The sequence below is a fragment of the Platalea leucorodia genome, assembly GCF_965183815.1.
Source record: "Platalea leucorodia genome assembly, chromosome: 12".
NCBI lineage: Eukaryota > Metazoa > Chordata > Aves > Pelecaniformes > Threskiornithidae > Platalea > Platalea leucorodia.
In genome coordinates this window covers 6,652,426-6,676,097 of record NC_138834.1, presented here as the reverse complement: position 1 = coordinate 6,676,097, position 23,672 = coordinate 6,652,426, and the positions used below count along the sequence as shown (strand labels likewise).

The 23,672-nt window shown below is 49.5% G+C and overlaps 1 protein-coding gene across 2 annotated transcripts; it reads right to left on the bottom strand.

The window, feature by feature from the left end:
* Window positions 1-22: 22 nt before the first annotated feature.
* CDK2AP1 (cyclin dependent kinase 2 associated protein 1) lies at window positions 23-15,711 on the bottom strand. 2 transcript variants are annotated; one of them, XM_082324909.1, is made up of 4 exons: window positions 15,430-15,711; window positions 4,429-4,535; window positions 3,447-3,573; window positions 23-693 (listed from the first exon to the last, which is right to left on the bottom strand). In XM_082324909.1, exons 1-4 carry the CDS (start codon window positions 15,635-15,637, stop codon window positions 626-628), a joined length of 510 nt encoding a protein of 169 aa, XP_082181035.1. In that variant the 5' UTR covers window positions 15,638-15,711; the 3' UTR covers window positions 23-625. The 2 variants fall into 2 exon arrangements, with proteins under 2 accessions (XP_082181035.1, XP_082181036.1); XM_082324910.1 differs by lacking the exon at window positions 15,430-15,711 and adding an exon at window positions 13,765-13,970.
* Between the last annotated feature and the right edge of the window lie 7,961 nt (window positions 15,712-23,672).

Genomic DNA, 23,672 nt, shown 5'->3' with positions numbered 1-23,672 from the left:
AGGACCTTGTTATTATTTAATAGGTTTCCCTATTTTCCATATAACTCATGCACTTTAAATGGACTTCAAAGCACTAACAGTCATGCAAATGTTTATGCAAAACGAACAAAAAAGGAAAAATAAGAGAAGGGGAAGGTTATTTCTAAGCAGGGTCTATGCTGTATGACAAATTGTGACTTAGCAGACTACTAGGTACAGCATGCTATTCTGCATTTATTAAAAAAAATCCTTAGAGCTTATGTCAAACTTTGAAAGATTGACAGTTTGGGGTTAAGTGAATATAGTCAAAGGAAAAAAACAGAATGAGCCTGTGGCTGGATAAGAAGAAGAGAACTGAAATATAGCCTGGGAGAGAAAGAGCATTCCTCTGCATGCAGTTCAGTTTTCATGTTTTAGAAACATTTCAGGGAGTTTTAACGTCTTTACAAAATGCAAAATGCAAACCCTCAGTAAGTTGAAAAATCCTTGTTTTCTCATTCTTAACTATACATTTTTGTAAGGGCAAAACAAGAAAGGCAAAACATTCAAAATAAAGGAATTTGTCTGAATGTTTCAAGAGTCAAAAGGAATAAGTGTTACTTTTTCTTCATTAAGAGGTGGAAAATCTTGCAACTGAATTAGCGGGCTAGGATCTTGCATTTCGTTCCGTCTCAGCCAAGCATTCCCGAACTAATCCTCTAGCATGAATAATGCCTGCAAAAGAATCGGACATATTTTAAATCACTTCATTCAGGTCACACTTGCAATGACAGTCCAGAGAAAGGTTTACGTATTTCTGTCCCGAGTTGCCAAGGCTACCACAGCATGCCTCAGAAAGGGAGAGAGCCCTCGCTTCCCAAACGTCAGCTGCTGCTAAACAAGTTTGCTTTCCCAGACCGGTGTTACGAATTGAAAAGGGACTAAACCAGGAATCAGAGCATGGTAAGATCTGCAGGTCTGCAGTGACAGGTACATCTTTCAAATCAGAGACTTAACAGAAAGAAGGAAAATCTCACCTACCTGTGAGTTATTTTGCTACAGTGGAGTGAAAAACCCATGAAGTTATTTGGGGAGTCATTTTAGCAAGCTCTAAAAGTCTTAATACCTTGGGACAGGTCTCCTCTGAAAGGATGCACCAAAATCCAAGCCCTCCTAATACTGCTCAAACACAAGTTGTGTCTCTCGAAAGATAAGAAGAAATTTTTTATGGTGTGTGCAAAAAGTTACCCTCCTAACACTGGCTCAGCTCCCAGTGTAAATCATCACCACTTTGCATGCTGCCATATCTACTCTCATCTGATAGACATAATGTGGAATTTTCCACTACAAGTCCTCTTGCCTTGAGTTCCAGCAATCTGGACCTCGATTCTTAATCCTGGAACTAAATCTAGATTCGTGTTCACAGAGCTGCTGAAAGATAGATTTTAAAATGAGACGGACAGATTTTTCTACAACAAACGAGGTTATATTTTACTGACAGGACAAGATAGAAGGCGATTTCTCTGCTCAATCACGCTCCGTAGCACGGTGGAGAAAGGACAATAAGGCAATAGATGAGGCTTAATCTCTGCTTAGAGATAATGGATTCTGTTTCTCGAAGGCTGCCAGCCCCGATCACGGCAGCAGCCTTTACATCCAAGGAGTACTGACTTGGGACTTGACGGGCGCAAGGCTTTGCAGAGGGTTAAATTGACACAGACAAGCAAAGCTGCATCCCGCAGCCGTGGGAGGCAGAAACGCGTACTCAAAGCAGCGCATTAGACCTGGATCTGGTGGCAGGACGCCCAGTTTATGCAGCAGAACTACCCTGAATTATGTAGAACACCGGGAATTTGGCCAATTTTAGAGGTCAGTAGCCTCTGTGCTTAGGAGCGGGTGGAGCTGGGGACAGGGACTTTATTCGGGAATAACCTCCACATGGCCATGGAGGCGGCCGTCACGTGGTCACCCTCGCTCACTTTTGCTCTCACACTTGCACATGCTCCTTCAGCCATTAGGCTCCCAAAACGGAGGGAGAGGTGTGTTTGTGACCAAAAGATGGCAGCAAAAAGTATTTATTTGGGATTCCTTGCAACACTGGCAAGTCACAGTGGCAGCACTGAATCTTAAACCTACGTTAGCCAACGATCTAAACACTCGCTGCAAGAAGCAGCAAAACAACTTTCCTCGCCGAACCGAACCGTTCAGCCTGCATCTCTCCCGCTCTCTCCCAAGTTGTCCCCATTAGCCTATTGCCATTCATGATCTATTAATACTGACTCAGGCAACGCAATAAAGAGAGACTCCAGCAACATTGATTTTAGCTGGGCCAGATTCCACTTACCACTCATCAGCAGACTTTATTGCATCCTTTCCCAGAACAGCTACTAGTCATTTTATTGCATGTCACGGCAGATATATTACTCTCCCATAATGGTTGAGCCTTAAATAAGGCTTTGTAGTCTTGGGTAAATGTAAGAGGGATTTGCAAGGTGGTGAAGTTAGTCTGTTACAATAACGTTCTCATTCAGGGTTGAATGCGTGAGCCAAACTCGGCACAAGGACCAAGGAAAGGGAGGAAAAGGTAACCACGTTATACTGGGAAAGGACAGAACTGCCAGCACAACGCCTGTCCATGGCCTTTCAGGGTCACTTCAGGAGCTGGAGCGGTGGAATGTCCCACTGCTCCTTCAGAAATATCCCTCCCCGTCCCCTGCAGAGGACAATGTCAAGCTGATGTCAGCAGTGGGGCATGCGGGGGTTTCTTTTACACTGCAAGGAAAGGGCATTTATTACCCCTTTTAGCTGACAAAGCAAAGCTAAAGGGACCTCATCAGCCAGGCCTAAAAGCTTCTACGTCCCTTCCTAGTGGACTCCTAATGACATCCACTTGACAAGAGGTAACGGAGCCTACGCAGCCCGACACCCCCCAGAGAGGAGGAAGGTCTATGTTTGACACCTCCGTCTGAACAGCCTTCACTGACAACTTTTCTTTTTCTTTTTTTGTGGCTCTTCTCTCCACCAGCCTCAGTGCAAATTACCACAACGTAGTACTTCTTTAGGCAAAATGCACTTTAGCAAAGACGCTTGGGTCAAGTAGATGGGTGATGTATAACGAGGAAAAGTAAACAATGCTTGGTTGTATATTTGGGAGACTGGGGAGAAAAGGGAATTGAAGGGGCAAGTAAGTCACCAGGAACCTAGAAGCACATCTCCATTAGACACCCTAAGCGTTCTAAAATAAGGTTTGCATTATGAACTGAAACTCCTTGTGCACATGAAACACGTTTGGTCCCTGGTTTATCTATCAAATACAGCATGAACAGAGTATCCCAAGGTTTCAGTTGCTCGTTAATACACCTAGTTTAATGATCTCAAGACAGCTGTCTCCTTTCAAAGGAAACAGTTGTCATGAAGCTGTTTACAAGCAGTCAGTGCACAAAGTGTATGTGACACAATTTATTATTTTTGATACATTTGAACATTACCTCTTTTTAGCCTCTCCATCGCACTTTTACTCCCAGCGTACGTGGGTCTAATCTCTTTTCCTAATTCTTCTATGATAGCTAGAAGTTCTGCGTATTTGCTTTGCGGTACTTGACTGCTGGTGGTACCCTGTAGTTGAAAGTAGATTAATCTCAATTAAATACTGCTAAAACCAAAGCAATTACAACAAACAGCAACTGGAAATTCATGGAGGACCAGAAATAGCCTGGAAGCCACTTTTTAAAAGAACAGAATTTCAGGTTTATTATATAAACATGATTTTCTTTTTGCGGTTGCTGCTACAGTTGGACGCAATGCTACACGCTCTTCAAAAATCGGATCGACTGGGAGGATGCAGCTGCAAGATTGGGACCTTTGGTGGGACAGAAGTGAAAACAGTTCTGCAAGAACAGCAAACTGAGAACTGCTTATTTAACTCTCTGGTTTTTCAATGTTTAGGTGTATATTTTGTGGAGAAGTTAGCTAGGCAGGGAGAGGGAGAAGCAGATATAAACAAAACTGCCCATATGAAAAGGGAAATCCCATGAAGTCAAATACATTTCACAGAAAGTTCACCGCCAGATTCCTGAAGCAGCCCGTAGGACTGTCTGTGACACACATTTCATGAGACTAAATTTTAGAGTATAAATTTGCCAAAGAAAAACAGTATAGAAAACCTCATTTTTTTAACAAATAATTTTAAACTATGTTAGAGCCCTCACTATCAGAACATAATTCAAGAACTGTTTCACCATGACTCAGAAAGGATGGGACTAACAGTTAATTAGTAACCAATCTCACTCAGCACTCTGCTTAGTCTAATTTGATCCCAAGACATGTGCGATGAATCAGGCTGCCATTTGGGTTTGATTTCAGATCTTGGTGGGAGGGAGGAACACCTCAGATTACAGGCCACTATCCATGCTACTACGCAAACGTAGGGTCAGTGATCTGATTAAAGGAAAACAACAAGCAGAGCTGTACCTGCATCCCTTGTGTATAGCCTAGAGATGGGGGTCCGTAGTCATTTATAAGCTGTCTGTATTGCGCAGATGTTGCCATACTTGTGGAGGGAGAGTGAACACTCCCAGCTGTAAGAGAAAAGAAAAAAAAATCCGTTATTATCTAAAGATTAATTAGTCTGTTACACTGGGACATGTTTTAAATCACCTTTTTTCTAAAGCTGTGACCTCTCACCTTTGTCTAAGCCCACTAATGCCATTTCGGAGTCATTACTTGCTAGGAAGAGAATGGTTAAATTAATGCTTCTCTAACGTTTGCTGTACATTTGAAAATAGCACGGCCTGCAACATTATCAGTGCAAATTGTTTGCCTAAAAGTGAAACAGTGTAGCATGACAGGTTGTTCTGCCTAGACAAACTGTAAATATTAAGGAGCCCTATTTTTGCATATATACATTCCACATAGATGAGTCCAACGTACTGTGCTATTTTTACTTTTTCAGTGCAAGTTATCTGAAAGTAATTTTGCAACTCAAAGTGTCATCACATGGTCAATGCAAGTTACCCTCAGTACTATTTACAGCCAATGCCAAAACTATTCCTAGGAACAGTCAGTTGAGGTATATCAGATCTGCTGCTCATTGTATGGCATCGGAGGCAAAGAGTGCTACCGTTATTCCTCTTTGTGTGATATCAGACGTTTTTAGCCAGTCATATTGTGCTATCTAAGTAAACCAAAGGAAAAATAACATCATTTCGGGTTATGGTTACTTTTTCTAAAGTCATAAAAGATTATATTCAGATCTACAGGGCTTTGAGTCAACTAAGAGTTACAGAAACAGACTCTAATTTGATCATTGCCAAACTGCTCCAGAAATGAACAATCAAAACACTTCTTCCCCCTCGCCCTCCAACGGTAAGAATTTGGGTTTGAGAAATAACTTTTAGATTTTTCTTAGGGGGCTTAATTATGCTGCCCCTTTCACAACAGTGCTAGAGGACCTGCTGGTTAGGGACTGTGCGCTCAGGACTAGGGGAGCATTACACGATTCAACTTGTTCCCTCTCGCAGCTGAAGTGCCCCTGTATCCACTGATGCTGCTGCCTTCGCCTGTAGGCACAGACACAGACTGCCTGCTGTCTGAAAAAATCTTCCCCCCTACAAACTCCTTCGCTGCATATTCCCAACTGTCTTTCATATGAGGAACAGATCTCATTTACCAGCCTTCATTTAAATCTAAATTAAACTGATGCTAGAAGTCACTGGGGCTCTAGCTTTGTTTTAAAGTTGCAAGTGATTTCATTCCTATTTTCCCCTCACCACAGAAAGACAGTGCCAGCAGTTACACTGTAAAAAATGTGAACAGAGTGGAACAGACTCGTGTCCTCAGCTGGGAAGTCTCTTTCCACTTCAGAATTAATCACAGGACGTTATCGTGGTGTTGTCTTCATTACAAGAAGGGAGTGTGTTCTTAATTTTAACCAGTTAACTGGATATGAAATCCTAAAAAAGGCAAATTGGGCTGGTCACTAGGTCATCTTAAAAAAAGCAAGGTTTCTCTTTAACTAAGCTGCTAAATTTTATGGCATTACAATCTGCATTTCCGTTGCTAAGGTTTCACATGGAGCTAATTGTCACATTTTGCTAAAGCATAGTAAAAACCAAAAAAACCCTAAACAACACGCCCATAGAGTACGGCACTGTGAAGGAACACCACAGTTGTCAGCTATTCTCTCAATTACTTCTTCACATTATCAGCTCAAAATACATGCACAATTTTAAGATTTGTGTATGTACCACCCAGTCGATATTTCAAGTCCAGATGACTGAATTTCAACAGTTATCAAACATGACACAACAGCAAACCACATCTTTCCTCCCAAGGACTTCACAAGGCTTCAAAAACATTAATGAGTCCCTTGTGCTGCAAGGTAAAAAGGTTTAATTACCTCAATTAAGCAGAGAAAGACTTAAGCGATTTTTCCTCATGTACAATAAAACAAAAGAGCCATCCTGCAAAGACTTGTTCCTGAACTGTTATTGCAAGCAGTCACATACAAGACCTGGGAGCTCCAGACTGGTTCAGAATTAAGGCAAGGACTCCGATGACCAGGCTCAGGAATCCTGCCCTACCCACTGAGCAAACCTTAGCTGCAGCCCATGCAAACAAAAAACAGTTTATCGCCACCAGATTGGTTAATGATAATATAGTACAGGCGATTTAGTGATTGTTTCGGATTATGTTGATTTAAGCAATGACACGCGCTTGGTCTGTACAAAATAACACAGCAGGGTATGTCTAGATAAGAAAGAAAACCCTACTAGAAACGTGATGTGCCAAGACAAAGCGGTGAATCTAGGGGCTGACCAAGAAGGTTTCACAGATGTGAAAGCCTGCAACATCCGGCGTTGCAGCGGACAGTAGTTGGTCTCAGCATGGGAGCTTGAATCCAGCAGTGACTCAGTCAACACTGAATGACAAAAACAAACAAGAAATTTCAGTAGGCAACTATGAGTAAGAACCTGCCGCCGGAGCTGGAGCATGGATCCTGATCTGAATTGAGTGTAGCCTCAGCAAGTTTGCTGATGGTACAGAAGTGGGAGGAGTGGCTGAGCCGCCAGAAGGCTGTGCTGCCGTTCAGCGAGACCCGGACGGGCCGGAGAGCTGGGCGGAGAGGAACCTAATGGAGTTCAACAAGGGCAAGCGTAGGGTCCTGCACCTCGGGAGGAATAACCCCACGCACCAGTACGGGATAGGGGCTGACCTGCTGGCAAGCAGCTCTGCGGAGAAGGACCTGGGAGTCCCGGTGGACAACAAGCTAGCCGTCAGCCAGCAACGTGCCCTTGCGGCCAAGAAGGCCAACGGTATCCTGGGGCGCAGCAGGAAGAGCGTGGCCAGCAGGTCGAGGGAGGTTCTCCTCCCCCTCTACTCTGCCCTGGCGGGGCCCCATCTGGAGCGCTGTGTCCCGGTCTGCGCTCCCCAGTTCAAGACAGACAAGGAACTACTGGGGAGAGTCCAGCGGAGGGCTACGAAGACGGTTAGGGGACTGGAGCACCTCTCTTAGGAGGAGAGGCCGAGAGCTGGGTCTGTTCAGCCTGGAGAAGAGGAGACTGAGGGGGATCTTATCAACGCTTACAAATATCTCAAGGGCGGGTGTCAGGAGGACGGGGCCGGGCTCTTTTCAGTGGTGCCCAGCGCCCGCATAAGGAGCAGCGGGCGCAGACGGGAACAAAGGCAGTTCCACCTGAATATGAGGAAGAACTTCTTTACTTGGAGGGTGCCAGCGCACTGGACCAGGCTGCCCAGGGAGGCTGTAGAGTCTCCTTCTCTGGAGATACTCAAAACCCGCCTGGACGCGATCCTGCGCAACCTGCTCGAGGTGAACCCGCTTTAGCAGGGGGGTTGGACTGGATGATCTCCAGAGGTCCCTTCCAACCCCAACCATTCCGTGATTCTGTGAATTAGCAGTCAGATCAGTTGAGTTGCGTCGCTTCAGCAGCCAGGGGTGCTGTATTGTCTACTGTACCCATGACATATGCAGAGCTGTGCTGCAGACACTAGAGGCCATTGCTGAGTACGGCATGCCCTGCCAAATGACAGATCGTGGTAACCATGGTGAGTTTACCCGTTTCTTTGCAGTCTGCATCAAAAATGTAATAAGACATAATGCCATGCGCCGACCACTTTATCAGCAGCAGCAGGCCCAGAGAACAAAGAAACGGATTTGACTTGGCCATGGTACCAGCCTCCATACACCCATGTCAGAAGTTGTGCCAGTCAAACTCGGCTGGAGGGGGAAAAAAAATGAAAAATCCTTGATTTCACCTCAATTTAAGATGATGCAATCATGAAAATTAAATTAATTGTGGGGGTATTAGTATCTCACAGGGTAACAGACCCTGAGCTTTTTGACCTATCACTTTGTATGTTAATCTCAAGTAGAAGCCCTGGGTCTTGGATGACTATTACTCAATTAACCCAAAATACATCTGCATGTCTGAACACCCTGTATATCTCAGATTAAAAAAAAAAAAAAAAAATCACCAGCTATTGCTATTATAGTTAGCAAGAAAAATTAGGCCAGGAAGTCTCACAGTCAATACCCAGTCAAAAATCAGTCTGATTATTAGGTATTCACTAGAGAGAAAAAAAGGAGGGGGGATCTAAATTGAGGCTTGCTCTCTCACGTTAAAATGACAATGGAGACAAGACAGTTAAGAACTGACAGAATCGAAAAGGGAGTGTGCTTGGCACTGAATTTAAGTGCCACCCTGTATCACATCCCAAATTGTCTTAGTGCTTGCTGCTGTTTAAAACCTAAATTAATATACACACTTTCCTCCCTCCACTTTCCTAATTAAATGTACACAAAACCTTTTATATACCCATTTATTCTTGTGCCAACAATGTCGTTTATTTCTGTATTCAAACAGAAGACTGCCAGAAGCATTTTTCCCCACAAAAATATAGTGATTTTCTTGTTAATCAATATTAATCTTTATTAATTTGGGGGGGGTGTCTAACAATATAGCAAACAGAAATGAGATCTTTGTGTCAAAATCTCTTCCTTCCAGCAGTCTCTCTGAGCCCAAATTAACACCCTGGGAGACAAAGGATCTAGAATCAATCTTTGTTTGCCTAAACTCCCACTGACCAGGAATCTTCCCGTTAATTTCTGACAGGTTTGTAGGGATCTCTTCAGCTACTTTGTTGCTGTCTCTGAGCCTGAGCAATGATACCAATTTGCTGATCTAAGTTCTAATTCTTAATTCTATTGCTGCTGCTTGCTGGAAAAATAACTGGGAAGACAGATTGCTGTGCACCCCGCGAGGAAGCAGTGGAGCAGGAACGCTGGGGTACACTCACCTGATCCACTCCCAGCAGATGCTACGGCATCTACACAGCTCGGCTGCCACCCTGTTTTACTCTCACAAACAAGTAAAATCAGGAATAGTTACTCAACTCACCAAGTTACTCATGTAGAACTGCCTTAGACAAGCCAAGAGCCAACCCCATTGGAAATGTGTTTCTCTCTACTATCCTGTACTTTGTAAGGTCCTATAAAACCGCATAGGTAAACTCCTGCCATTTTACAAACTCTTTCCACACATCAACATGACAGCATATAAGAAGAGATACCTGTAGCCTGAAGTTTATAGAGTCTGTGGAATCTCACTGCTTCCACCTCTATTTCAGCCTCTTCAAGCTGAGGTTGCTTGCAACATAAAGGCTGTTGCCATGTAGATGGCTAGTGGTCATCACCTCTTTATACAGAGCCCGGTGCTGGAGGTTACTGCCTCTGCCACACAACCGGAGGACATTCCTCATCTGCTTCAGATGACGGCAGTTTGATTCCTGGCAGTATGTGGTATGAGACAACCGGGCTGGAATATTTTAACTGAGAGATTATAAATTCTACTGTCCTCAACTGGACAATTTTGCAAGAAAACACATGAGAAATGTTCACGTAAGCTGCTCTGCCAAAGTCCATTGCGAGGCACCTTCAAGCACAAGGGGAGCGGTAACATCTTCAATTAGCACAGCCATTTCTGCAGCAAGGATCTGAACACAGCCTGAATCACAGTTGTAGTGTTTTGGCTGACTACGAGAATATTTGATTCCTTAGCCCTCTACGTACTTTGGCTTAAGTTCAACAAGAACTCCCCGCCATCCATGGGACACCACGTGCATGTCTATGCAAGCAGATCTACTGCACAGCCAAGCCACACACTGAACTCTACAGGAGTTGCCAACCCAGAGCGAAAACAGACAGCCCCCATTTTCCCCAACCTTCCAATAAATTTTTTAATTTAAAATAATAGACCCCGTTCTCATTTGCACAAAACATTCCTTATAGCACTGGCTGTGAAAGTTATATTTTCACCCACTACTTCCCCCTTAAACAGCCCTTGTGGAAGAAACAGACCTTTCTTTGAATAAAACTATCTCCTTTTAAAAAATCCAGTGCACGCACACATAAATACGCTCTCAGGAATTAGGATATTCTTTATCGTAACAGCCAGAGGCCTTGCTCTTTTGATCTGTCACAGTCTGGGCCTTTCCTCCAGTACCCTCGTTCTATTTAATCTTTCCATGTGGATAACACTCCAGTTTTATGTCTCCTCTTCCTACCCTCCTGCCCTTCTTTTTTTTTTTTAAATCAGAAAAAACAAAAGACAGTCACTTGGACTCCCCACCATTCTTCTTTTCTAGCTTAAGACACGGGATATTTCTACACTAGCAAGTTATTTGGCACAACAGGAAAGGATCAACAGATGAAAGCATTTGGTACATGTACACCACATGTAGTTGGGGTGAGTGGGTACGACTTAAGGCTAGATTTTAGTCTGGTCGTCCGGACTAAGTGTCTGTATCGTGGGTATGGTTCAAAGCTGTCCAATCGCTGGTTTGGACCCTTGTGTTCCCATTAAGGGATGGAGCATCAGTGTTGCCCAACTGAAGTAGAGCTTCTGGTTTACTTTTATCCAAAAGGAATCAAGTTAGCATGAACCAAAACCACTCTGCAACTCAGCCAACATGTGATGGGTGGGGACGATGAGGAGATTTGCTGACTGTGAAAACCATACCATTGCTCTGAAGCTAAACGCTCAAGTAGACAAAGCCAAAAATGCCGGTTTTCTAAATGTCCAAACAAGTCCACTTGAAAACTGTTAATTCTGAAACATGTTTCGTGTGCTTCTTTTCAGATCATTTTTAACTTCACATGGACTTCCAGAGATCAGGGAACCAGCAAATTTCAGTTTGAATTGGAGGGGGGAGTGTATTTCCTAGAAATTATCCCCTCTGCTAAGGCATGAACAATTTGCTCTCTGCTCTGCCTACAAACAGTATTCTTTCCAGTACTCCCACTCCTAAAACAACCTCTCAATATGGACAACAATATCAAACATAAGCTGTCTCCGTAAAGGGCGACAAGCAAGCCATTTGCTCATGCAAGCCTGCGCTGCAGTCTTACTAATACAACAAACGGCCTAGTGTGCTTGGTATCATTTCTCAGGACTGAATGAAATCAGTCTCTCCAGTTGCAAGCTACAGCCCCAGTCAGGGAAATTATTTTCGTTTCACCTCTCAGTGAGAATTTGCACTTTTCACCAAGAAACTCCTGGTTGCTGTGAGGTGCGGCAGGTGCACTGACAGCCCTGTGGGTCCTCAGCTACAGCGGTACCGGTCGTACAGGTCACCGCTTGTTCATGTGGAGCCAAGACGCAGCTCCTGCACTTGTCACAGTCTGCTGGAATTTGTTTTTCCAGATCCTACATACAACAGTTTTTAAGCTTTATCACAGGAACAGAGTTTGTCTTAAAACCTGACATTTCTGCAAGAACTCAAATAAAACCAAAGGAAAATCCCAAGCTGTTTCCGCTGGCTTCTGTACCTTAAAACTACTTTTCTCTGACCTGTGCATACTCTGAACAAAATAGGAATGCTGGTGAATATCCACAGAGCCAGAAAGCACATGGAAGCCAAGGCAAAAGACAAACTACAGACCAGTTCACAGCTGGTGTAAGTCTCTCTGGTTCCATTGAAGTCAATGGAGATGCTCTTCTTCACTTCAGCTCAGCAGCTGGCCCTCTTAGAGAGAAATAATTAAACAATATGAAACGCAAGATCGACGAGGAGGAAACTACTTCACAGGATTCAGTATGATAAGCGAGAGAATACAAACAAATCAAACGATGGCTGTTAGAAAGGGTAACAGAGGTTCCCCTGGGACACTGCAGGGTCAGCTGAGGCTGGGAAGGTAGAGCCACAGCACCGCAGGTCCCTAACAGAGCGCCTTTTTACCGCCCAGGCAGAGAGGGTGCTTGTGCAGGAGATTAAATAGGGCTCCCCGAGCACAGTTTGGAACTGACAGCCTGGGGTGCTACACACAGGGGCCCAATTCCCCGAGCACGGGCCCTCCAAGAAGGTGATTGATAATTCGGACAAAACACTGCAAAGCCTGGTTGCAGGCACCCTGGGCCAAGTGTCACCACTGACCTGGGCAATGGGGAAGAGGAATAGGCACCAAATTCTGCTGTAACAACACATTCTTCTTCCCTCAGCCTGGTGTAAGGCAGAGGAGTCAGCACCCGGATGCTTCCAGCATCCTGAGTCACTTGTGGAGCAGCTGCATTTTCCTCACCCGCAGTCATCCCCAGATCTGCCGACAACCCACGGAGGCTTCCTCCCCATATTTCCCCCCAAAAAACAGCTCCTCTCCCTCAGGACTTCAGTCCAGCTTTCTGAGTCCCCAACAAGCTCCCGTGCAAGAACAGAGCGCGGTCCCCCGCCAACCACAACTGCTTCATCTCACTGATCCACTTACTGAGCGCAGTTTAAACGCGATTTTGCAGAGTGGCCACTCTCAGCCTAAACTTGAAAGGAGTTAGCTCTGCAGCAAGGACGCAGCTCCAGGAGCTGAGTCGACACTGCCTTTCCAAATACTCCTGCACCAGAAGCCCTGCACTGCAGGGAAGCAGCATTACCTCCCAGAGGAAAATCCCTGTGAGATCCACAGCTGGCCAGAGCCCTCCGTCGGCTGAGACCAAAATATTCAGCATTCATACAGGGAGGCTTCTGCAGGGCTGATTTCAGGCCAAAAGGGACAGATTTCCTGTTTTCCTCTCCTCTGCAGGACGGGGCGGGGGGGGGGTCCTTCACCCCAGGTTTGGAAGCAAACCTAGGAATTCTGCTCCTGGCTGGGGGGCATTTAATTCAAGCACAATAAAGAAGCAATCTCCTTCAACTCAGAATTAAGCTCCAGAAAGGAGGGGGCCATTTGCAGTCATATCACTCTGAATGCGATATGTGCAACTGCAAGGACTGCTTTGTCTAACTCCCTTGGCCTTAGGCCACGGTGCTGGCAATACCACTAGCTAGAGGAAGAGCTGGTGCGTGAGGATAATGGCAGAAGACAGGGAGGGAAGAGAGAGCCCATTTTGGATTCAGAGGAGGACGTTCTTTCATTGAAAAGATTCTGGGGGTGTTGAGGATGATCCAAACTCAGAAGAGAGGACAACTTAAGACAGGAATAGTTCCAGCATGACAGCAAACTGCTGCTAACTTGCCATTACGAGGAAAAAAGGAGCGGGGGGGGGGGGGGGGGGGAGGGAGAGAACGGAAAGATAAAACTGCATGAAAGAATCTAAAACCCTGATCGCAGCCGGAGCGTTAGAAAGCACACAGACACGGCAGCAAGAGGACGGGAGACGGAAACTTCACCACTCGGCTCGCATTGTGAGCAGCATGTCTGACCCGGGATTTTGCAGCCCTCGCTCGCAGAGCAGCCAGACTCGGATCCCCCCCATAGCATGACCTAATCCCCACCCCTCACCCACCATCGCAAAATACCACCTTTGTTTTCCCTGCGATTTTACGGCTGTTCCGGAGAGCAAGGCACAGGTTCTCGTGGGAGCCGACAGGAGAACGGTTTCCCTTGCTGGGCTTTGTTTTGTTTCTTTTTTCCTCCGGTGACACTTCTGCTTTTTGTCAAAAAAAAATCCTTAGCACATCCCCTGCTTCCTGACCCCTTCTGCAGAGCGGCGCGGGGGCCCGCGGTGCTCCCCACACGCCGCCCCGGCACACCGAGCCCTGCCACGCTCGCGGCCCCACCGAGCTCAGCCCCACGCAGGATCAAAGTGCCCGAGGCACAGGGACCTGGGTTCATCCACCAGCTGGAGACGATTCCTTGCAGTAAAATAAGATTGCTGCTCTCCTGGTAGCTAGAATAGAGGTGCATCTTGTTGATCCCTTTCGTTCATCAATCTCCCAGGATTACAACCACAAACGGCGCTGTAAAAATCACCGAGGCAGATTTCCCTCCCTCCTAAACCCAACTGCAAAACTTTCCCTTCTCAAAAAAAAAAAAAAAAAAAAAAAAATCAGCCTGATTTCTGGCTGCGGATGGTCTGATGCCAGCCCTGCAGGCTGGGGCTGCGGGGAAGGGAGACGGGAATCTTATTTTTTTTTAAGTCGGAACCAACTTCTCCATTTTGGTTCTGTTTAATACCAGCCGACGCGCAGAGATTAGCGAGATCCCCTCCAAATATCCCACAGCGAAGCAATCGCTGCTGCGGCTTTGTTCAGGCTGCCCCGGTTTACACGGACTGCCCGCCGCCCAGACCCGCGGCCACAGCAACTCCCCAGCACGGGGAACCCGCTCGCCTGCCGCTGCCTTCGGAAATTTGGGGGGGGGGGGGGGGGGAAAGGGGGGGAATGTAGCAAAAAAAAAAAAAAAAGTTAATGCCATCAAGGAAACTTTTTAGAGAGGGAAGTTGGAAAGACTCCTGTACAGATCCAAGGAAGAGGAATAATTTTTAAAAAGGGCTTTTGCAAGAAATAAAGAGCGACCGCTGCCCCCTCTTCCAAAAAATCTCCAGCGAGCAGAGAGGGCTCGTCCGCCCCGGCTGCTCCGCGGAGCCGGGGGACTCTGAGGGGGGAGCGGGCACCGGGGGGGCCCTGAAGCGCCGGCGGCCCCCCCGCGGCGGCGGAGGGTGCGGGGCCGGGGTCGCGGGCGGCCCCTCCGCCCGGGGAGAGCGGCCGGGGCGGCCCCTCCGCCCGGGGAGAGCGGCCGGGGCGGCCCCTCCGCCCGGGGAGAGCGGCTCGGCGGCCGCGCGTGTGAGGCGAGGCGCGGTGCGAGCGGCACTTGCGGCGTCCCGCCAGCAGCGGTCCTCGCTGAGGCGCCGGCGGAATATTCCTGATCCAGATCAATCAGCCGCCCCGGGGAGCCGAGCATGGAGGAAACCCGGCGGCCGGAGCCCCGGAGCGGCGGCGGCGGCGCGGGGTCGGCCCGGCGGGCGCGGCGCCTCCGCGGAGGGGCGGCGCGGTGCGGGCTAACGGCGCCGGCCGGCGGGCGGGCGCTGGTAATGGCGGCGCGGAGCCGGCGCGGAGCCGCTGCCCCGCCATACCGGACTGGGCAAAAACTCGAGTCCGGGGCTTCCCCCCAGGTGCCGGTGCGGCACCGCGGCGCCCCGCCGCACGCCTCCCAAACTTGCCACCCAGTTGCCGCCGCGGACTTACCCGGGTTGAGGGGAGTCCCGGGGATGTGGGCGTTCAAGTTGGGCTTGTAAGACATTCCCAGAGACATGGCCAGCGGGAGGAGGAGAAGCGTCCTGAAATTCAGTGAAGCGTCTCCGTGTCTCCCAGACACTTTGGGTTGTTTACAGCAGTAGCAGCACCGGCAAATATGGCCGTCAGTTATATTGACACCCACAATGCAATATATCATCCATACATCATGAGGAGACGCGGATCCAAAAACTTTGGGGGAGACGAGGCAGCCACCCGCCGCGGCGGCCCGGCGCCCCGCGCACCTCGGCGCGGAGGGGGCGCGGAGGGGGCGCGGCGGCGGGGGGTGCCGCGGCCATCCCCTCACAGACAATGGAGCTCCCCTCAGGGACGCCGCCGTGCGAGGAGCCGGGCGGGGAGGGGAGGGCGGGCAGGCGGGCGGCGGGGAGCCCGGCGACGACGACGACGAGCGGCGGCGGGGGGGGGGAGGGGGGCGTGTGGGGGTTTAATTAACTTCGGAAAGTTTTGGCACAACTTCTCATTTAAATCGGCTCTGCCTGCGCCGGGCGGGCCGCGGCCGGCAGCCCCTGTCAGAGGAGAAAGGCTGACGCGTCCTTCAGGGTGGCCCAAGCGTCGCTGCCTTCCCGCCTCCCCCCCTCACCTCAAAGCAGGCGTTCACCTCTGATTTACTCCCTGTCTCCCCCCGCTAATTTCCATGGAAAATACCTGTTGATAATTCTAGAATAAAAGATTTTTTTTCTCCCCGATGCCGCCAAGGAAAAAATCTGCCTTTCCTTTTTTTTTTTTTTCCTTCCCCCTTTCAAACCACTATTTCTCTCCACTTGAAGGTTAATGTAGATTGCACTTCTGAGAGATTAACAAATAAATATGAATCTCGTTGATAATTGACTCATTTTCTTCTTGCAAGCAGCAGTAAAACTTCCCCACAAAAAAAAAAAAAAAAATTAAATTTGCAGGTTAAATTACGAAGCTTTCCAGCCTGCGTATGCCAGTTCAGAACTCATCCTTTTCACTGCAAGATACTCCGGTTTGCTCCTTCTGTCAATTAATCTCAAACGTTACGTTACTGCAGGTTTATACCAATATAACTGCTCAGGGCCCGGACAACCTCTCCGCCAGTACCCAGCTCAGCCTGAGCCCCACAAGAACGACCCACGTGTATATCCTACCAGCAGCCACTCTGAGATCGGCCAGGTAGTTGGAAGTTTTACTTCCCCTGCTAATTAATGGCTATCCAAGGCGATATACCGCTCTGAATGCCAACGCAGAGAGCCTGGTCCTGCTCCTTGGAAGTCAGGGGCAAATTCCTTCCAAGCGACGCTGGTTCAGGCCCGTAGCGTCCTCTCACCGCGGGCTGCTCTGCAGAGGGAGGCAGGTAGCACCTCCATTGCGGAGACCTGGAAACAGGCACGGAGCAATGAGATGATTTCCTCAGCATAAAGGAGAATTAAGGCAGAGAGGGAAAAGCGAGCCAGCCTTTGAACCCCCCCGGCTCACGTCCTAGCGACTGCAAACTGCATGAAAGAAACATCTAAAAATTACGACTGGTACCAATTGAAGTACACGATCTTGTTACGGTTTGGTATTTTATCTCCGGTCCAAGTGGACGACTCCAGCTATCGTGGCGAATCCCCGAGTGGCGCACACTGTCCGTACACCGACGGATCCACGCTCCGCTCCGTTAGCGAGGGGACGCGAGAGCCCCCGGCACAGAATTACACGCTCAGTGACGACGTTTTCACACTGGTGCTTGAATCTTTAACTGTGTAATTCTTACTAGAGTCCTGAAAGATGGCACGGGTAAACCCTCACATCCAGCTCTGCGTGAGTGAGAGCTTTGCATCCCTAAAGCTTCACTTCCAGCTTTGTAAATAACTGCCTCTCTGTTGATTCCTGGAAGGCCCGCGAAGCCCTGCAGGCCAGGGGCATGCCGCTCTGGGATTTTCCATTGCTGTGCGGTTGTTTACAGTCACACCAAGCGAGTGCGAAATGGGAGTGTTCTGAGCCTGCCGTGTTTTTCACGGCTTTACACCAACTCTAAAAAACTGCAAAGAACAAGATCCCCTGTGTTTTGCTTGGGTTTTATAATGACCGCTTCAAAATACACAATATTCCAGGAGGGAAGGGGGGATAAGGAAACGATCCTGTAAAGATTATCCTGTTGCTAGCCCAAGACCTTGCGAGCTTTGGAGCAAACTGTGAGGGTCCGGCTTGATGAGATGGTCACGCACGTAGGGCCAGCTTATTTCTCCCGCCAGCGGGAGCCCAGCAGTACCACACCTCCGTATTTTCCGTCTGCTCTGCAGTTCTCCGGGCGCAGGCAGCAGCGGTGGCACAAGACACCAGGCCCTGGTAAATTGGCCTCAGGCGCTACCTAAACTTCAGCCGACTTTACCAGCTGCCTCTCGGGTTTTTTTTTTTGCAGACACCGCTGAAGCTGGCTTGGGTAGGAAGTACCTGCACGTTCTTCCTATCTGCCATGTGCTCTCTGGATTCGCTTCCGTTGTTTTGAACCAGGTGCGGCCACAAGAATAAAACCACCGCCGTGCTTGGGCCCTGGGCCGACTGTTTAGCAGGGTGACCACAGATTCGAGCTCCCTCGGAGGGGCTGCCTGCAGTTTAAACTTGTTTTACGTCACGAGCATGGCTTGCACCGCTGAGAGTTGTGTTCTGCACACGCAAACCCTGCATCGAGGGTAACAACTACGGCTCCAGCAGCGTGCACGCGCCAGGCTGGCTGCAGCAAGCCGCAGGTCCCTGCTCTGCAGACTGATGGCACAGTCTTGTTTACTGACAGCAAAAGCAGCTCTTAATCACCAAGTGGCCAAGTCTTAGAGCAGGAAATACGGCAGAGCCATTTTATCACACATGTGGCATTTTCAAGCCTTCTCCACGCTAACTTGAGAAGAAATGTGTGTGCTTATGTTTTTCAGCAAGGGAGGATGGACGGTCAGAGGTGCCTGCTCTTCACTCATCTGCAAGCGCAGACGATGCATTTTCCAGGTACGGCTCCCTCTTCTCAGTTGCGTAAGATCTGCAACATCCACCCTGTCCCCCTCCTCTTTTTCTTTTCTTTGTGGTTTCTCTGTTCGCTCTCCTGGTTTGACTTTCTCACCTCTGCTCCTCCCAAACCGCTGGGAATACTCAGCAGCCAGTGTTTCCACAGAGCGAGCCTTCCAGCCCCTGCTTAGCCAAGCTCTGACTGATCTCCAGGAGGTTTTCCCTTCCCAAAGCTCTGCGAGGCTGGATGCCGTACCCCTCTGGCGAGGGTGTAAGGAACACACATGCAAAGCGGGATGTCGGAAGGCGCTGGCAGTGGAGCTCGGGGCCTTGGGCCATGCTTTAAGACAAATTTGTTTGTCCCCTTTTATCTGGAAATAAAGCGAAAGAGCCACCAGTGTCTGCAGAGCTATGCTGTAACTCTTGGAGACCTGCAAACGGAGAGCACAAACTAGGCTTGTGTCTTATCATCTTGGATTAAGTCAACAATGAGAAGAATTAAAGACGGCACAGCAAGACCCTGTTTTTTCCTGGCATGTCTTTGACGTGTAAAACATTACATTTGGGCATTAATTTCAATGTAATTAATTGTTGTCAGGTTTAATGAGTTGAGTGACTTGGGGATGTTCTGTCCTTTACCCACCGCAGAGACCCGGCTAGCAGCAAGGGGAAGTTTGTTCCTTTTTCGGGAGGGAGATGGTAATTAATACTTATCCCCACATTTCTAGGGATCCAGCATCATACATAAAATAGTCATAGAGGCACCTACAAGTTTCTGAGCGCTAATTTAATCTGCAAGTCTCCAAACTGCTCTCTTGTGCTAAAACTAAGATGAGCATCCAAAATGAAGTGGAAAGTCTTTGATAGGCCTAGGCTGAACATTAAGCTTTTGAACTCTTGAGTGAAGGCAGGTTTAACCTCTTTGAAGAGCACAAGTGGTAGAGGCACGCGAGTGTCAGCTCTAACAAACAGCATTTTAAAAGATACTTTAGGGAGCCGAGTACCTTTCTTACTGGGATCGTAATGAGCCGGCACCTCCTGGTGCAGAAGCCCTCCTTCCCCAGGCCCTGCTCCGGGGCCACCTCGCACGCTCCTGGGGCTGCCTGGGCCACTGGCACAGAGAGAAAATTGGGCCTTTTATGCTTTTTGGCACCATTGTTGCTCCCTTCTTATTGCCTCGTCCTGCCTCTGTTCCCTACAACTGCTTCCCGCTGATGGTACAAGGTTTCCCTCCTGCCCTTTTTGCTCCCGAGAGCGAGCTGACAGCCCTTGGTGTCCCCCCACCGCCATCTGCTTTTTGGCTGATGTTTGCTGCTTATTGCCCCATCCTCACCAAAATGCAGGAGAAGCACCCAATCCTGAACAGAAACACAAATTCCCCAACTCTACCCTGTTGCCTTTTCTTCTCACACCTCAAAATACCCCTGGAAGCCCCGGATTGCTCCCCAGCCCTCCGAGACCCTCTGCAAGGGGGGCTGCGATACAGAGCGCCGAAGCCACAAGCGCTGCGGCAGCAGCCACGAGCCAGGCCCCAGGAAATCCTCTCCCAGCGCCTGGCCCACGTCAGCAGACAGGCTCGCAACAATTTCGCCTCAAAGTTTGGATGCCTATTCCGGACAGGCTCTCCCCTTAAATTCTCCCAGACAAACTTTTTCCCAGCCGAGCCCTTCTCCCCACTTTCAGATGGTTCCTCCCAGGCCAGATGCCGTATTATCTGGAGCGACTTTCCCTCCCAGCCTTGTTTTCCTCCTACTCCTGAGTCCTTTGTCTGGCTGCCAAGTGGAACAGCCCTGCCAGGCAGACAGCTGCTCGGCATCGCCGCGCGGGTGCTGCCCTGCGGGCTGAGGAGCCGATTCCAGGCTCGTTCCATCTCTGAGGGGGACGTTCTGCCTTAGCGATGGCGTCTACCAGAAGGAGAAAAAGCAAATCGCACCTGTAAAGCTGTCGGAAGAGACGGGAAATGTTTAAGATAAAGAGGCCTTAATGCGACTCTGGGTTTACCTTTGAGATAGCGTAAGTAAGCAAGCCTGCTCTCTCCTGCTCCGGCTGGAGGTCTCCCTAGAGGACCACAGAGCGGGAATGAGAAGTTTCCAAGCCCTCAGCCACAAAAGCACAGGCCTGGAATCTCTCTAATGAGAGTTTTCCTCTTTGCAGTTTGCCAGGCAAACAAGCACCAGGCACCAATATCAAAACCAGCCCAGATTCCAATGAAAACCAGCAAAGAAAATAAGAGCAGAAAGGAAACAGCTTCGTTTTGCTTGTTAAGAACAGGCAAATAAAGCTACCGAGCCCCCCTCAGCCAGCGGGAGAGCTCTCCCTGCCCTGCCGAGCTCGGGGCGAAGCCAGGCGGGCTGCCGGGCGGGGGGCTCGGGCCGAGGGGCTCCCCCTTCCTTGCCCTTGCTTGCAGGGACGGATTATCACGTTATCCCCGCGTTACAGGGCTTCCCTGCATCCTCCTTCCAGACAAACGAGCGCTCCACCCTGCCCGATTCCCTCCGTTTGCCTGGAAGGACTCTCCCTTCTCGCCCTGCGGGCTGGACTCTCCTTACCCTCCCACTCCGGAGCCCTTGAAGGCTGTGCCAAGGAGGGCGGCGCGGCCCAGGGCGCAGTGAGCTGGCACCGCCGGGCTGCGGCAGGGCCCTGCCTCTGCCTCCCGCCCTGCGCGGCTGCGGGCCCGGGGCAGGCAATACCCCACCCTTTGGCTGGGGCAGAGGAGGCTTGGAGACTTGCTTTCATCCCAGCCCTGTCTGGGAAAGCTCCTGAACCTGCTCTGCATCCAGGAGCTGAGGAATCCGCAGCAAAGCTGAGCGCTGGCTCGCCTGAAGTGCTTCCCCTATGCGGGCCGGTGTCGGACACCCAAATGCCCTAATCCAATTGCGCCCGTGTGAAATAAGCATCCACGTGACACCTGCGGTGGCTGCGGAACCCCATTGCCTTTTGGAGGGACACGTTGGGGTTGAGCCTCACAGAAAACCTTCCAAGTGCAAACCGAGTGTCAGCAGACCTATTCCTGAAACAAATACTCAAGGGGCACAAAACGCCTCTGTCCCTCATTGCGACGCCAGCTGTAAAGCCCGATGGGAGCATCCCTGTTTGTTTTGTTACTGGTCATTTGAGCAAAGGAAGTGGAGGAGAGAGTGGAAGCGAAGCCCAGGGCTGGAAAATGGAAATGACTGTGAGGAAAGGAATGTGGAGCTTCACAACAACTCGGGGCGGGGGGAGCAGAGCACAGAGCAGAGAGAAGGAGGAGAACCAGGGGGTAAATCGCAGCGACACAACAGCACTGATCGCGGAGGGCAGCGCACGGCACGGGCGGCTCCTCGGTGGTCTCCGCTCAGGCACCGTGCGGCTGACGCTGCTGGGCACGGCGCTGCCTTCCCTCGCCCAGGCCAGCGCCTCAGACACGGCTTTTGCCAGGATGAGTCTGACACATCTGCTGGATTCCTGCCCCAGGACACCCCTCGATGCCAAAGTGAGAGCCCTGAAGACGTCTCTTGCTAAGCTGGTGTCTGCGTACGAGGATCGCTGGTGTAAAAGCCTCTGTGCCCAGCTCGGCGAGCGTGTGGGTGCGGAGTCTTGCAGTGCCGATTGCTGGATTTCACTCTCCCAGCGGAGGCAGCGGGACGGGGTGATGCCCACAGGCTTGGAAATGCGAAATATTTTTAGGCAGCCAAATAATCAAACTCTGCCTAAACATCTACCTGAAGGGTGACAGCAGCAGCCTACTGCCCTGTAATACTGCCTACGAACCCCTTCTTCACTCCCTACAGAAGCAAGGAGGGGAGGCCGCGGGGTCCCCCCAAGTCTCTCTGGAGCAGGCACGCTGTGGGTCTTCCCCGCGGAGCCGCCGGCCGGCCGGCCGCCCCGGCAGACGCCGCAGCCTGGCAGCTGCCGCGCCGGCCCCGTCGGGGGCTCTACGTGTGCGCGCGGAAAGCGAGGGACAGTCCCGGATGTGAAGGATTTACAGCCCTGGCAGACGCTCGTCACAGGAGACAGCGTCGTCCGTAACTTAAATAGCGCAGTCTGAGGCTGAGACTTGCCAGCGATCGAACACGGAGCCAAAGGCAGAGCCCCCGAGGCCCTGAAGTGTGGTCCACCGGCCCAAAAGGGCTTTCAGGAGGGCAGGCCAGGCCGTGGCATCCTCCCCTCCCCAGCAGCGCGGGCCTGGGACGTGCTTTTCTCTTCCCAGGGAAGGGAGAAAACACCAGTGTTTTGCTGGAGTCCGCCCTGGAAAGCAGCGCAGGGCCAGCGGGACGCACGTGGCTCAGCAGCCACCTTGCAGCCCCAAAACCCAAGCTGGGGATGGGAAAATTGGAGGGCCCCTCACAAAAGCAGGCAGGAGCTGTCGCCAGGGGAGTCCCGACCCCGAGCGCTGCCCGCTCCCAAAGCCCGGTTCTCCTGCACGGAGAGGGTAACGCTGCGGACGGTTTGCAGAGACCGGCCGCAGGCTCAGATCTTCACTGTTTCGTTGCTCACATCTACGTTTTTATTCACTCCAAGTAACTTCAGGGGAGACCTTACCCGGGAGGAATTAAATCACTTGCACCCTGGTTTATGATTTAACTTAGTCACTCTGGCTAAGCCGATACAGATCTCTCTTTCATGCCCTGCAATTAATTGTATATTTAGCAGGCACAGTCAGTTCTTCCAGCTTATAAACGTGGAAGGAAGGAACATATAAACCAGACCTGGACTTCCAAAGGTAGAAGCTGACAGCTCACAAGCTGCCTCTCTGGCACTTTTAAGGTGTATTATTTACATATTGGATAAAAGCCAACCAAAACCTCTCTTAAGACATTTCTCCCTTACTTACAGAACAAAGTCTACTGCTTTATGAAAATGAATAATTAAATTCTGAGGGTTGGGCATCTTCATGTATTGCTGAGAACTTGGCATCATCACCTTTCCAGATTTGGGGAAAATGAGAAGAAAAGTCAATGTAACACGATTCACAAAAATAAGATTACATTAGGCTGTTTATCCCAAACTTGCTCTTTGGACAAAGGAGAGAGACTTGCATGCTACGTGTAGAATATGAAGAAGTTGGTACTTTCCAATCTTGACACCGTTTTTATAAACTCTCCTCCCTTGTTTGAGATCATTGCAATTAGCATTCAAAGAATGCCGTGAATCTGCTCTTAACTACCAATAAAGCCACTTTAATTAACCAGTGAAATTAAGCAGGTTAAGTGCCAGGTATTTAAATGGATTGAAAGAAAAGATGTTTGGATTAT